Raw genomic sequence first — 16,779 nt, forward strand, 5'->3', positions numbered from 1 at the left:
TACTTAATCAAGGAAATAATAAAAAAAAAAATAGACTTGCTACTAACAAAGAGTTCATATCTACTTCAGATCACTAACTTTTTTATAAAGAAACAAGCCTTTATTACTATTTCTCTCTTAGAAGATGAGTAAAATTCTTGATTCTTTCCAACACTTCAAGGTTCTATATAAAATTTATATTATTCTGTGATTTTAAATGGTATCAAATTGACCCAGTAAGATATTCATTCAAAGCCAATAAAACCAAAGCCTTGCTTGTAATTTGATATTAGCATGTCTGATTCAGATAAAATTAAGGGACTTACACAGGCTAATTAAAAAACTGTAAAAGGAAGCATGGACATTTACAAAATTCTGGTTTTGAAAGCTACCACAAATCTGGCACTACGTAGACATTTTCAGTTGATATTTGTGACATTTAAATAAGGCTCAGAGTTGGTTTGGGGTTTTTATTTTTTTAAGAAATATTCTTAGAGTCAGACATTTTGGGAAAGAGCATCTCTACTGTTTAAAAACAGTCTTCTCTAATATAACTGAGATACTGCGCACAGCTATTAAATGTCCTCCACATTCTCTTCTGATAAGGTCATTTAACTCGTAGGTCATTTGGAAATACAGTTGATGTGCTTCAGTCCCTGTTATTTTCTTTTCTATGAGTATCATTGTAATTTAGGAAAAATACAAGATACTGTTGTATGATCAAAGGGCTCCACTTCATATTGCTGTTGTGAGACCATTATCTTAGTGAACCTGAAATGATAGAGAAGTTCTAGGAAGTGGGTCTACCTTTTTAAAGCACGTGTCATGTGAGGGCTTTGCAGTTCAACTGATGTGATTCACCGGAGAAAAACAACAAAGTACTCTCTTGTTTAGCTGATTTAATAAGTTGTTGGTTGTTTTGTTTTGTTTTTATTTTTTAAAATATTGATATGATGAGAAGAGATTGAGAGTGGTATACTTGCAAACATAACATAAAGAGAGTTAATCTAACCATCATCCTGATGCTTGGACAGGGTGGACTATGACAATACACAGGGGACAATTACCATGGCTCAGCTGATAAGCTGTAACTCACTAAGGTGCAATAATGCAATTTCTTTCAAATATGCGCACTGAACAGGAGTGTCAGGATTAGGTCACTGAGGTTACAGAAACCCTGGCTTCCTTTGGGATGCAATAGTATTTTTTTTTCTTCATGTTTATTCTTTGTTATGCAGTCAACATCTTTATAGGGAAGTTTATTCGAAAAGTACTTCATAGATCATAAACCCAATGCTTCTTTTTAATTCAATGGCAAAACCGCCTCTGATATCAATAGTGAAATAACTGAACCCTAGATAAAAACAACTGGTCATTCATCCGTAACTGAACTACATCTGGGGTGAAACACAGCAGCTATTTTGCAGTTAACATTGCTATTGCAGACTCATCTATGGATGGAAATGCACAACTAAAAAACACAGGGGAATTTTAGGTAGATGGAAAATAATCATACTAAAATCTGGCAAACTCCCTAGAGGCAACTCCTTTATTCACACGAAAAATGCACAAGATTGTTTACAATTGTTCAGGATCTCAATTACATATGCTATCCAAAAGACATGTCCAACAGCTGACAGTGCTCTAATCTCATACTACTGAATAAATAATGCTCCTATCAGCTTTTTTTCACTATTTAAGTGAACAGGGAGCTATAAATACACGGACTGCATGGCTGGAGTTTTGCGATACAGGTTCAGCCTGTATCACTACTGACTAGACTGTAAACTGTGACAATATCACACACACTTGTAGCACAGCTTTAGATACATCTGCATTTCAAGATTTAAAGATAAGCCTGTAAATGAGAACAGAGGACTTGGGAAATTACAGACAATCCCCGTTCTCATTGTTTCAAGCTGTCAAATATTTGAGATCAATACTTTGACTTTGGCTCCTCATTTGTCAGTAATATATTTGTCAATAATATTTATGGAAATAGATAGATAGAGATCAATACAAAGCCATACCTTCTATTTATGGAAATATTATTGCTTAACTGTGTCAAAACAATACACAAATTCTGTAACAGTACTTTAACTACATCTGTATTACTCTGCTGTCAAATGCATGCCAGATCTCTTTTTGGATTACTGAAAAAGAAAACTTTTTTTACCTAAAAGGTTGAAACCAATATCAATCAATGCTTGCCTTTAATCTTGGGGGGGGGGTGGGGTGGGGGGGGTGGGGTGGGTGTCAGGCAGGAAGCCTAACGCTGTCGTGTTAGAATTGCCAGTAGCAAGACATTTAGTTTATCAAAACAGAATTTTTAGTTGTATCACAAATCAACCATTTTACTATGGTAGTGCTCAGAACTCAGGAACTGCCTTTTTACAGTCTAAAATTAAAGATGTTTCTTTTAAAATTCTAGTCAACAACTTACAAATTGGTATAATTCTGATGTTTCCTCAAATGAGTTCAGATTTTACCATGCGATAAATTGGATACTCAAATTAACAACTAAAGCAGTTAAACCTGGAGTATTTCATTCATTGTTTCTGTTTAACTGGGCAGAAGCTACTGTTTCATAGGTCATTACTTAACATAAATACCTCTCTCCCAACAATGGCAAATTATTATTTTCCACCCAGTACTTCATTAACTTTTCTTTTTGCTGGATGAATGCATTTCTGTTACTAATAGCAGTCAACCGTTATGTGAGATGAGGTAAAACTTATCTGGAAGAAATGTATTTTATTTATCACATGTCAGATTTTGAGGATTATTTTTTTCTTGTGCATGTGAGAGGAACATAAACATTAACATATTTAAGTATTACAGTATTTACAGACTAACTCAGATAATTATTTCCACAATATGAGCAATGTATTTGTTTTCACATAGCTGGAATATAGCAGAACTTTTCTAAATGTTAGAAAGTGTTTCCAATTCCACAATGGATCAGGCATTCTTTAATAACTTGCTACTAACTGCCCAACATTTTAGAAATTGGTTTTTGCAGGCTCATATTTTATAGCCTTTTCATGTTCTGATCAAATAATCTATGATGTAATATATTAAACCAAGCACAACAGCACTGACAGTTTTGTAGTTGAAATTAGTGATAACTAATCAAGCAAATACTCCTTTTTTAATGTGAAATGAAAAATCTGTTGTGTTTTGCTTCTGAATCACAGGCTACTACTATATATTTATAAATTCCAGAAGAAGTCATAAGAATACTGTAATAAAAAATAACATTCCTATCAAATAATGGGTAATTTGTAAATTTTTTTTTACAGAAAACTTTCATATTAAACTGTTCTGTGATTTAAATAAAAGCCAAACAAACCTGAAATGTTTGTAATGAGCTGATTATCTGAAGTCAAAATATTACTGTATATTCTCTGAAATAGCTATGTTATTACTGAGGACTTAATATTGCATTTTCAAACACAAAAATCTGAATAGATAATTCAGACATCATGAAATGCTCAGAAGTTAGCAGTTGAGTACATTTTGCAGAATAAACCCCATATCTTTAAGGTACTCTCTATTCACCAAATATATTCATTAACATGACATGCAAATGTCTAAAAGTTAGATGGACCATTATTAGCTCTCTGGAATACATAAGCAATATATTAATTAATTGTTTAATCATATTGAGTTGCCTGTGGCACCAAGAAAAAGAAAAGCTAAACGTCAGTATTTCAAACTGTCAGTTGAAATAAGTCCCAGATGTTAAAACATTAAGCAACCTAAAAATCAATTAAATTTGTTTTAAACAAAATCTTTTCCAAGGCAAGCTTTAATCTAGTGACTCAATCTTCCCCTTCCACTCCCTGGCACAACTGAACATGCAAATTGTGCCTCTTTAATATGTGCAATGACTGAACTAGGCAAATAGTATGTAGAACTGATGTACTATAAAGATTTACATGTCTTCTGCCATTAGAACTCACTATTTTTGATTAAGATTTTAATGGTTTTAAAGACAATACCAAAGAATACCTGTGGAGTAAAAATGTTAAGCTTTGTTTTTCTTCAAGAAAACAAGTGCTGTTTGTCATTGTGCAGAATTCTAAAACGGAAGAAAGCTTAGGTTGTTATTATGTTGCATAAAACCAATGGAAAATAGTTATTTTATGTAAGAACTTAAGCTAATACACCCTGCCTATTTTCTAAAAAAAATAAGGGGTAGTGCCAAATCCAAACAGGACTTTTTAATTTTTTAAAGAAATTTTATGAAACTGAATTTAAGAATGAGTAGATTTACATTATAAGCATCTGCCATTGTCTTCAGTACAACACTGATTACAACAGTTGCCTGTATTTTCAATGACCAAATTCTACAAAATATAGAAAGCCTTAGCCCCAGGAAGTGTCAAGAAATATCAGAGGAGAGATTAACTGCTACGGGACATTCACATGAGTGTTATACATTAAAAAAGGGAAGAGATTACATACCCCTCTCCACCAATTCTTGTTATCTTTAGACGAAAATCAACAGAGTTCAGGCTGGGTGGCTTCCATTTCAAAATATCATCACATCGACCAGGCTTGTATTTCTGAAGAAAATTAAAAAGCAATTTAATTATGCTTATTGGTTTTCACTGGTTTTAAAAGTAACAATTCAGCATTTCAGACTATATTAGCTGTCTCTAATGAATTACAATACTTAGTGACTGAAACAATGAATTCCATTACCACCAAGGTAGTTGTGCTTCACTACCTTATTTGCTTCTCCTTTTAAAACTGCTTAGCACTGTAGCCAAGCCACTGCATATAATAAAAAGCTGAGAATGGAAATAAAAATTAGCATACTTCATTATCTCTCACTGGCTAATGGAAAATTTCATGAAAGAAAATAAGACAGCACAGTAACAAATGAAAACACTGATAGGACATACATAAAAGATACATCTAAGATCATCTCAACATTTTTGAACAATTTTATGAACGATATTTTTGTTATCCATGCTGCTGGCTGACACAACGTGAAAAAGCCAGCAGTCACCATACTGCCAGCTATCAGAAAGGCCCATCAGAAACATGTTCTTTCGTACCAAAGGAATTTGAGTTATGTAAAGATTAAAGAACTTCATGACATACAAGAACATAAATAAGGGAACATCTGTTGCCTAAGAGAAAGGGTACACACTTGAACCAAAAGTTGCAAGGAGCAATTTTCTCTTAAATTAGAGCTTTGGTTTCTCATGGTCTCTTCTATCATCTGCTTTGGTTTACTAAGCTGCCATTTTGTTCATCCTCAGCTAATAGTAAGAGCCAGCCTGCTAACCCTTTCCTTACTAGAATATTTTTAATGGCAATGGAGAAAATCATAATTAACATGAATAGGGCAAAAGTAAAAGAATCCTTTGGAGATGCACGGAATGAGCAATTTTAGTTGTTAGATACTTATTAATCCACAATGAGAAAATTTATGCAATTTTACCTAAAAAAGCCCCAAGAACGTCCAGTGTCTTTTGGTAACACAGCGATCACTAGCATCATGTTGCACCCATGTTGTGTTAAATATTTGCAAAATGCAAAATTTACTCAGGATAAACCTAACAGTTCTAGATCTAAAGTGACAAAAGCAGATGAAGAATTTTCTGGTTTCCAATGTAAGAATGTGAAGTTATTCTTTCCAAAATAAATGCAGCATATCTTGCTTATCATTTCTTGATGAAAAGATGGGTGTGTGCCTTTTGCTAGATAGTAAGTAAAGGCAAGCTCACATAAAGGAAACCCAAATTAGCTCCAAACATTTTTAGCCATAGTTCTGCTACACATGACAAAAATAATCGACTAAAAGCTTCTTCTGAAATTTGAAAGTGGCTGGCTAGAGTACATCTTCTCTTATTTCTTGATCACGGCCCTTAGAGCATTTGAGACGGACAGCTTCAGGCATTCTGTTCTGGTTCCCATTCAGGGCATTATAAACCCATTCCAAACATCAGTATTTGCCCAGCTTACTATTCTAATCATGCACAGCTCTGCACTGAATTTCTCCACAATCTTCTCCTCGACATCTGAATAAAATGTAAATGATTTATCCTTGTCCTTAGGGCAACATACAGGAGCTGCTTCTGACACCTCTTATCTACGCCTGCTTCCTTTCCATATCTTTTATTTTATTCCTTCCCAGCTATATTCTAGTTGAAAATTGACCCTTGGAAAGCAACTTTCTTCAATGGTCCCTCACATCTGGAACTCTTGCCAAATCAAAGCAAACATCCTCGTTTCACTCGAATCAGAAAACTGGTAAGATACAGCATGATAGTAAAGTTATGAAAGTATGGGCTTTTTCTTTTTTTACTTGCCACCCTGTTTCCCCTTCATATGGTTTCCATGCTGTAACATCAGCAGATATTTGAAGAAAGGTGGTTGCCTGTACATGGGATTTAGAAAGGTATTTTTTAAGCAATTTACAAAAAACAGAAAATCTCTCAGCAGTAAAGAAATATTCCTTTAGTTGCCACCATCCTGCTATTCCCTCCCTCATTTCTCTGGTTCTTTTCCATTCACCAGACGTATCTTAAAATCCCAAGGATCTCACTTTAAGTTCTTATAGTAATGAAATTTATCTTGTTTCTCAGTTCTTTCCTCTACTTTCCCAAACGAAAAATCTGCTATCATGCAGTATGGTGTTAACATTTAAGGACTCATGCTATACATACTAACTGATATTAAATAGGTAAAACAGAATATACAAAGTACGATGCTCAGTAAAGCATTTAAGCTTTTCAGATCGTAACCTTTATATATAATTTTTCTATATACAGATGATGTATTTAAATACATTCTGAATTATTTACATTCAATTTTACAGAAAGTATTTATTATTTTATTATATATTCAATTGGTTGTGTGCATTGAATGTGAGAACTATGATAAAGCTAGTTTGGCACTGCAATTTCTTTTTCAGTTAACTTTTCCTGCCATTTGCTTGTACTTATACCTGATATAGAGAGATTATGGAATTAAATTCTACATAACTTTTATTAATAAAAAATATGTCCCAGGAATAATAGGACAAAATACAGTGTTCGCAAAGACATTATCTTGTCTCTCATCTGCAGTTTCTAATTTGGCCAAAGACAATTACTACTACTAGGTATTTACTACTTAGGTCAAAGAAGAATTATGGGGAACACTTTAGTTTGTGACAAATTTTGCCACAGACAGTGAAAATTTAATTTATGAAACAGCTGCTACAGCAGGTATGAAGGAACACAGGGTAGAGCTGAGTAGCTGAAGTTGTTGGAACAGGTGTGGATTTTGCTGTATGGAACAGAAGATTCATCTTAATGGTTTCTCTTAGTCTTTTAGCATGACTGAGGTCTCCAACCATTCCATAAAAGTGACATTTGTCAATCATACATAAACCCTAAAATCTTGTATTAAGCCTGTGTGGCGTGGCTTCTAATTTTTTGACTTGCAATAATCTTCCAAGCAAGATTACTGGAGTGTTTACAATGATGGATTTATTAATATGTACTCAAGTAATCAATTTCTTTTTAAGCAGTGGTCATATTTTTGAGACCTTATGCGCTACTAAGACTAGATCCAGTCTAATTGACAGAAAACAATCTCAGATGGTTTAACATATGGCTCCAAACCACCCTTATCAATCCTTTAAAAAGAAGATAAAGACAGGCTAATAGTCTTCAAGACAGAGGAAATTTTCTTTTTTGTATCAGTCAAAAACCACCCCATATTTTGTGTCAAAAGGTAAATTTGGAATGCTACTGCATTCACAAGTAGTAAATATTTATAAATAAGTAAATATTTATGAAGTGAAAGAGGGTAGATTTAGATTAGCTGTAAGGAAGAAGTTCTTCCCTGTGAGGGTGGTGAGGCACTGGAACAGGTTGCCCAGAGAGGTTGTGGATGCCCCATCCCTGGCAGTGTCCAAGGCCAGGTTGGATGGGGCTTGGAGCAACCTGCTCTAGTGGAAGGTGTGCCTGCCCATGGCAGGGGGGTGGAACTAGATGAGCTTTAAGGTGCCTTCCAACCCAAACCATTCTATGATTCTATGGTGATATTTCCTCCCAACCATGAACAGGAGTCTTACTTTCTGGAGTGTCCTGGTTTTGGCTGGGATAGAGATTCTCTCCCCCATCCCACTGGGTGGCGGAGAAGTGAGCGAGGGGCTCCGTGCTGCCTAGTTGCTGTGTGGGGTTAAACCACGACAGGGAGGAACAGATAATAGAATTGAAACATACATGCCCCATCTTGAAAACTAAAGATCAAGATTTCTTCTGAGCAATGTGAGAAAATTCAAAGGCCTTTAAGGGAGGACCAACGGCTTTTCTGAGGATTGCAGACTCTGTCCTATTTCTATTTACTTCTGCCTGCAACATAAACCCTGAATACGCTAGATGCTCCTTTAGGAAATGAATTCCTATTGACATGAAAAGAATGAACCAACCTCTCTGAGTCACAGCACCGAAATCCTGAGGAAGAGCTGCATCCAATCTATATGACAACCTAAGAATGGCCTCACTAGAGCTCTAATGTCCTGACTCTGGTAACAGCATGTGCTCAGGAAAGGTGAGAAACAGGGCAATCATATATGATATTTTCTACTGCTACTCTCTGAGAGACTACCCATTTTCAAGCTCAGAGACTGCCTGATGTGGATGTGATTCAAATGTGATTCCTACCTATTTAGTGATTTTCAGTTTCCCCTGCATGAGCTCGCCTAGCTCCCCAGTAAGACCATGTAAACCTCTACCAGCTGTAAAAGCCTGCAGCACAATGTTTCATGCACAGCCTGACTGCGCTGCAAGAAAAACCACCACCTTTTGTTTATTTTGAACCAGCTTTTGTTGGTTTCAAAGACTTGCACTCTCTAGGGCTCATATTAAGAGAGATGCTGAACAATCAAACCCCACTGCTTCTATGCTACTCATGGGTTCATATGCTTCTATATGCATGCAAATACACTCAACTCGGAGGCTGTCGTTTTACATGTGCAGTTCAAATTTTTCTCCATGTACATTACTCTACATTTATCTACATAGAAGTTTATGTGCTGTTTTATTGCTCAGCCACCTAATCTTGTAAGGGCTTACTATAATTCCCCACATTTAGCACCAGCCCTTGCTAATCCAGCAAGGAAATGTCACTTTATGGTTCATCCCATTTTCCAACTTGCTTATGCGCAGTACAGGTGACTCCCCTCCCTGGTGAGGATTGAACAGTACCCCATCCCTTGACTCCTACTTTTTAACCAATTACTTACCTGTGCAAGAACCTTTTCCTTTAAGTCCCACATCTGCTTTAGTTTCAAGAGTTCTTTGTTAGAAACTTTGACAGAGGCTTTCTGGAAGTCTTAGTGGAGAATACCATATGCTCCTACTCAAATGATTTTTGATCTCTTCGTTGGAGAGGCATAACCTTCCTTTCAAAAAGGCACGTCATTTTCCCCAACTGTATCATGTCTACCCAGGTATGAACTACTGTATTCCTTATCATAGTTTCTATTCCTTTGTCCAGTACAGACATCAAGCTTACAGGTCTTACTTCTTCCCTGATCTTCCATGACACCTGCCCCACCCTCAGTTTTTTTAATTGGCATTGTATTTTCTATCCTCATATGCTTAGGCACCAGTGTATATATTCCACATAGGATCTACTATAGGATTTTTTCAAACTCTTTTTCCAAGACTGACAAGTTACACTCTCCTAAAAGTCAATACGAAATGAACTTCACAACAGACAGGACCAACTATTCCAAGATCAGTAACGAAAAGCAATGTTTTGACAGGATATATCTGCATACCTGTAATTGCATTGCTGGATCCACAATTTTGACTCAAGTTTAATTATAAAATTAATTGGCTGGCTTGCTTGAAGGGGAGTGGGGGAGGATTTGTTCTTTAAGATGGAGTTCTCTTTCTTGCCTTTACCTCTAGAACCAGCACAGTGTGAAACAAGCCTCAGCTAAACTTTTTTGTCCTATTAATAAAAAAATTGAGGAAAAATTATCTCTACAACACTTGAAGTTAGCCAAAGAGATTTTGCCTAGAAAGTGATGGCAATAAAAATACATTTTTGACTATTACACTTAGTTTTGACTGTTGTCAAATAACACCATTCACAGCAGATTTGTTAACACTGAGCACCTGGTAAAGGTAACAGGCAATTTACCTGTGTCTTTCCAAAGCAGTTAAAGGCTTAGATAAGCAATCAGACTTCAAAGCCTATATCAGGAACAAGTTTTACAGCCCCCAGACTTCTTCTGTTACCACAAAAGACAGAAATTCACAGAAATTTAGCTTAAAATGAGAATTCGACCAGAGGCCACATTAATAATCCCCGAGGAGGAGACTGATTTTTGTAACGGGTGAGTCCATACACATGATACAGCAGTAGTAAGTTCTTAAGTTTGAATGCTAAGTGCTAAATCAATTTCTTTAAACATGAGCTGGAGCCAAACAAGAATTCTGCTTGTTAAGTATGTGAAAACTTCACCTTAGATGAATCATTGCATACTGCAGACCTGTTCTGCCTAAAGTTATTCTATATTCTAATTCCAAAACAAAATGTGAAGCAATCTGTCTGAGATCAAACTACTCCCTAGCATTTTAAATATAGCATTCATAGCAATGATATCCTCACCACCACCCCCCGACAAATATGCATGTACACGACTACTTCTAAAACATATCAGGTCCCATATCATCTCAAATACAAAGTTCATGCTTCAGTCTGAAACCTTTCAACCTAGTCTAACCACAGAAATTAGAACTCCACACCAAAAATGTACATTGGCAAATCAGAAACTATCTCAAATAGCTTTAAAAGATTGGACTAGGTGACCTCCTGAAGTCCCTTCCAACCTAAATTATTCTACATAGCTGTAATCTCTCTTTGGATGGGTGTTCTTTCAGCAGCCATATTGGGTGCACTTACACTAGCATTTTAGTTTGCAAAAGTAATGCACTTTGAAAGCAAAGCCCCCAGTTGTTCCTACTTAGTACACATTGATTAAGATAGCTGGACAGCTCTGGTGTGTGCAAATCGGATTCCATTTACATAAAACCAAACTTGAAGTCTCACTTCAGAGACACACCTAATGCACTTCACTCCACAATACAGACACTAAAGCCCAAGGCAAAGGCTGTACCTAGGCAATGCTACCTAGTACCTACCTACCACAGATGAACCTGAGCTGTGAAGATATCCCGCAACATCCTGAAATGCTACTCTAAAGAAATAATGGTGTCAGTGCCTTCAGGTTGGCTATGAACCCCCAGCCCTCAAATTTTTACAGCTCTGCTACTCACTCAGCACCTACCCAACTTTTCTTCTATCTTTGTATTATTATTTTGTTATTAATTACTATTATTAATTACTATTATTAAAATAAATGCCCTACCTTCTGTGGCCATTCTCTCCTGGAAGAACCCCAGCTCCTTTCTTTTCATCATTCCTTTCTTTTTCAAAACCTTTCATTCCAGTCAGGGCTTCTCCCAATAGCCGTGTCAAACACCTCAGTCTCCTAGAAGATTGAGCTTGGTCCAGTTAGTACTTGTCAGCCTGTGCTAGTGGACCAAGAGCTTCTCCAGCAGCAGAATAACTGGCAGAGTCAAGAGGTTACTCACCTCAGGAGTGCTGCATTGTACCAGAGCACTATCAATCAGTACCACCTTAGCTCAAGAGGATGAAGGCCAGGGACAACAAATGTGTCAGAAGTAGCATGGCAAATGTACCCCTGTTACGGAGATCTTGACCTTCAGGCAAGAGCACGATAATGAACCTAAAAATCAGGTGCACATCCAACACCTTGGGATGCAGAATTATCATTGAAGACAGCCTAACAGAAAGCACATCGTCTGGCATCCCTCTCAGGCTGCCGAATCTCATCGATTCCTAACCTCATACTCAACACCACAGGCTCAAGTGGGTCCACTCAAGTCACAGGTAGGGTTTTTTTTTTTAGACCCTGATAGGCCATTTTAGCACTGCGGGGCAAACTGATGGGTTGCCGGTCATGTTGAACCCCAATCCCTTGCCCTGTCCCAAAAGTACTATGATTAGTTGCCCCCTTCCTCCATAGCTGCCCATAGAGGGGGCAGCTCCTTTTAACTCTCCCTACAGGTCAAGAGAAAGGCTGGCCCTCAGAGAACAAAGTTCCGTTATCTGAACTTTTGCTGACACATTTCTTGTTACTGCAGATATTCCTCCCACACAGGCTTTGGTTTTCCCTAAAGCCATGCATCTTCTCAGCATTTGCATTCAATGGGTGGTTCAGCAGAAAGCTGAAAGTCTGGGCAATGGGGATGTCAGCAGCCCATAATGAGGATGAAGTTTCACTCTGAAGAGCTGCTTTCACATGGGATAGACTTTGCTGCTTAGTATTTTGTAGGAGGAAGAGCGGGGTTAGTTTCTGGGATTGTGTTCTGGGCAGGCAGTCTGGGCTGTGGGGTGGTGTTGACTCACTGTGAAGACACCCACCTGGAAGACTGAGTAACTTCAGCTGAAAGGCTAGACAAAACAAATGGTTCATTTCTCCTAGTGACTGAAAAGGAAGAGGTGGTGGGATGACCAAGAGAGAAGTTCGTGCCTCATCAAGAGGAGGAAGAGAAGGTTTCCTTGACACGGGTGCCTTACTATCCTACAAAGCCTGATCAGCCAGCTCTACCTCCCTAACCCTTACGAAATACCATCCTCCTGAAGGGCAGCAGCAGCAGCTAACACAGACCACCTTACATTTCCCTTCCTCCACATCTTCCCTCACTCCTTCCACCTCCAAGTGACAGGAAGTCAGCAAATAACCCAGCTCGCTCTTTTCTCCTAAACGGCACAGTGCTGCTACTTGTCAGCCATAACTTCCCCTCAGTAAACTGGTCAGACCTAGACCCGCAAGATACCCAGAGAGCTGCTAAGCTGGCGCCGCAGGCACACACCAATTCAGAAAGAAGGTTGAAAAAAGGGCACAAAAGGCTCAGGGAAGATTTATTTGAATAACTGTGCTTGCCCAAGAGGTATGGCAGGTTGAGTACCACTGGGGAGTGAGGGCAGATGGGGTAGGAGGGGATGGGGTTAACCAAGACAGCTACTGGGAATCTACTGGAGTTCTTTTTGTGTCTTTGCCACATTGCAAATGACGTTAGCATTTAACCACACTGAAAATGCAATAAATTGCAATTAAGTATCCTTAAACATGAAATATAAATATTAAATATATTTCTTTAGTTGTCTAATAATTTTAAATTTCAAGGAAGTTACCTTGCTATTTCATATTTTAACACCAATAAGAAACTTGTCTCATTACATAAATGATATCCTGATATTTAGGATGAAGACACTAAAAGCATTTTAAAAACATTCTAGAATGCTTCAGGTTCACAAACAATAAGAAAGATTTGTTCTGTTGCAAAATCCACCCATTTCCATTACCAGTATTCTTCTGTGTTTTAAATTGTTTACAAGCAACTTTGTATTCAACATGATGCTAAAGCTTTCACTTGAAAGGAAAAAGTTAACTACTGCAAACCTATAACAACAACAAATGTGTTCCTCTTTCCCTCTCAAAAAAATGGTTAAGTGTTTTCTCTGAAGAGCTCTACTTAATTCTGAGGCCTCTTAATATCCATAGGGCAGCTGCTGCCCTACCCAATCTAATAGTTTGCCTTCAGCTGTGTAAACATAAAGACAGAATGATCACCCAAAATGTGGTTTTATTTTCTTGCACTACAGACCCTAGATCATTTTAGAGAACCAAAAGGACTGATTATTCTCAATCATTTCAGGCGACCGTATAGAGAGATGAGCCAAAGAAAGTGAAGTTGCTAACATTGTTGACAGATTATGTGAGTAAGTCACATCAATGGATCGAGAAACCACAAGACGAAAGGCAACCATTGACTCAATTGTATATTCATAGATTTTTAAAACTGGAAACAATTACTAGGCTCACTGAGTCAGCTCTATTGCATGTAGGACAGAGAAACTCAAACAATAATGTGTATATCAAGCTTATAATTCCTATTCAAACTACAATAATGTTTATATCAAGCTTATAATTCCTATTCGAATTGCAGCACACCTTTATGAAAGATACCAACTGATGAAGAAATCACAACATAAATCTAGGGAGGTTACCACAGCTATTTATTACACTTGTGCTTAAAAATGTATGCTTATTTCTACACTGAATCTTGTTAATGCCTTGGTTTAGACTGAAGCCCAGCTCTCCATGTAATTACTCCCCTTTTTTTAAGATAAAATGACTAAGTCTCAGTCTTACTGCACGGGTAATATTCCAGTTGGCTAATGTACACATCTTCATTGTGTAATTTCACAAAAGCCTTTAGAAGAGTAGGCGAGAGAACTTAACCTACTATTACAATACTCTTTTCAATGCTTATGTATACAGCAGTATACAAAAGAAAGTGTGTATGTACTTCATATTCTTTTGCAGTGCATTGAAAGCTGTTGATAACTAGCTGAAATAATTCATTTCAGATTTTTTCCCTATAAGGGTGGTGAGGCACTGGAACAGGTTGCCCTGAGAAGTTGTGGATGCCCCATCCCTGGAACTGTTCAAGGCCAGGTTGGATGGGGCTTTGAGGCGGGGGGGTGGTGGAACTAAATGGTCTTTAAGGTCCCTTCCATGCCAAACCATTCTATGATTCTATGATTCACGCCTTTAGCGGGGACTTAATACACTTGTAATACACTTGCTCCTAGATATACAGCCCACATTTGGCTGTATTCAAGCACAATCATAATGATGACCAAATGATCCAGGTTGGCCTACATGACTGAACTTTTGGGAAAATAGTAAGTCTGCTGGAAAAGTTAGAAATAGTAAGACTATGACCATAAATGCACACAAAAAAAATCCAAACCCTATAATTAAAACCCTGCATTATAACATACTTCTTTATCTGGCACCAAAAAAAGGAAGGAAAAAAAACCCAAACAGGAAATAAGTTATCCCTCCAGCAATTAATCTGCAACTCTTAGCTTCATAAAGTATTTTGCCTTCTGTCCCTTCCAGCTTCCCTTCACAGTTCCAACTCCTTCTGTTCCTCAAAGCACCCATACAGCTTACACCCTCCCCATATTCCCCATAGACCATCATTGCCATTGCCCCTGTTCTTCCCCATGTATTCTATTTTCTTTGCCTGGTAAAAAGCTAAGCAAAAGGGAATGTGGCACCAGAAATGTCTTGGTCATTGATGGGTAAATGTGATTAATGCTTGTTCTTGCCATATACTGAGCAGGACACTGAGAACTGGAAGAAAGAGATTATATTAGTCTGATCACAGGACCACAACACTCCCTGGTTGAGGAGCAGAAAGTCCAGCTTTTCTTATTGAAGTCTGAGGCAAACAGGTTATTTGAGGAGACTGCTTTGAGAGTAGTGGACTCATCCCTAACTGTCCTGATTTCAGCTGGGATAGAGTTAACTGTCTTCCTAGTAGCTGGTACAGTGCTATGTTTTGAGTTCAGTATGTGAAGAATGTTGATAACACTGATGTTTTCAGTTGTTGCTCAGTAGTGTTTAGACTATAGTCAAGGATTTTTCAGCTTCTCATGCCCAGCCAGGGCACCTGACCCAAACTGGCCAACGGGGTATTCCATACCATGGGACGTCCCATCTAGTTTAGGAACTGGGAAGGGGGGGGCAGGGATTCGCGGCTCGGGGACTGGCTGGGTGTCGGTCGGCGGGTGGTGAGCAATTGCCCTGCGCATCATTTGTACATTTCAATCCTTTTATTACTACTGTTGTCATTTTATTAGTGTTATCATTATCATTATTAGTTTCTTCTTTTCTGTTCTATTAAATCGTTCTTATCTCAACCCAGGAGTTTTACTTCTTTTCCCGATTTTCTTCCCCATCCCACTGGATGGGGGGGGGAGTGAGTGAGCGGCTGCGTGGTGCTTAGTTGCTGGCTGGGGTTAAACCACGACACTAACTCAGATCCTTAAAGGTGAAGGCAAACTGTGTTGTACACTATGGCATTTATGGAGGTTGGTGGTGATCACTGGTGATCAGTGAATCAGCTTCAGAGATTACCCATCATATGCACAGGGAAAGCTACTTTGCATGTTGATGATCTAGGAGACAAAGGAGAATAAGGTCCAAGAGTAAAAGCCTCCAGGTTCAAACAACAGGGTGCGTGATTATAAAGACTGATACACAGAAAAAGAGACTAAATTAATCCATTAATCTGGAATGGACAATGGAAAAAATGCCAGGACAATACTATCTACTAAGACCAAAAATTATCAGGCAGTAAGAGAAAAATATTATTGTTTACTCTTGCATTAAACCACCATATTTGATTGTTATTTAAAATACATCAGAGCTGGCCAAACTGATTATTTATCACACACCAAAATCTGTACAGAGGTCAAGATCTGCCAAATACATTCCACATACCTCAGAGTCAGAAAGTGAACTCTTAGAAATTCTCTCACTGGGTCTGAGCATGTGAAGGGTCCCTGGCCATCCCACAGACACTGGCCACACTAGTTTTCACCTGGCTCCACTCTTTAAGTAGCTAGAAATAACCATCATTGTCCCTATCATCACTGTCGTCCCATCCAGCCCTTGTCCAGCATCTCCTTCCTAGGACAACCATTGTACTGTTCACAAAGTACCACTTGGCCATCCATTGTGTACATCCAAAGACTCTGAACCAGCTTCACAAAGAAACAGCTGAATCACAGAGGAAAAAAACAGCCTCATTAAAATCAAGTTCTACACCATAATTCTGCAGCTTAGAAAATATTATTTAGCCTTATAAGAGCTAATGGGACTAATGT

The 16,779-nt window shown here is 37.9% G+C and overlaps 1 protein-coding gene across 2 annotated transcripts in view; it reads right to left on the bottom strand.

Moving 5' to 3' along the window:
• Positions 1 to 16,779, bottom strand: part of RNGTT (RNA guanylyltransferase and 5'-phosphatase) — a 184,192-nt gene that overhangs the window by 57,614 nt on the left and 109,799 nt on the right. For both annotated transcript variants that reach the window (XM_075046597.1, XM_075046598.1), the window contains exon 13: positions 4,450 to 4,550. In XM_075046597.1, the coding sequence (XP_074902698.1) occupies positions 4,450 to 4,550 (101 nt within the window). The remainder of the gene's footprint in view (positions 1 to 4,449; positions 4,551 to 16,779) is intronic.

Source organism: Buteo buteo, chromosome 15 (genome assembly GCF_964188355.1).
Source record: "Buteo buteo chromosome 15, bButBut1.hap1.1, whole genome shotgun sequence".
Lineage (NCBI taxonomy): Eukaryota > Metazoa > Chordata > Aves > Accipitriformes > Accipitridae > Buteo > Buteo buteo.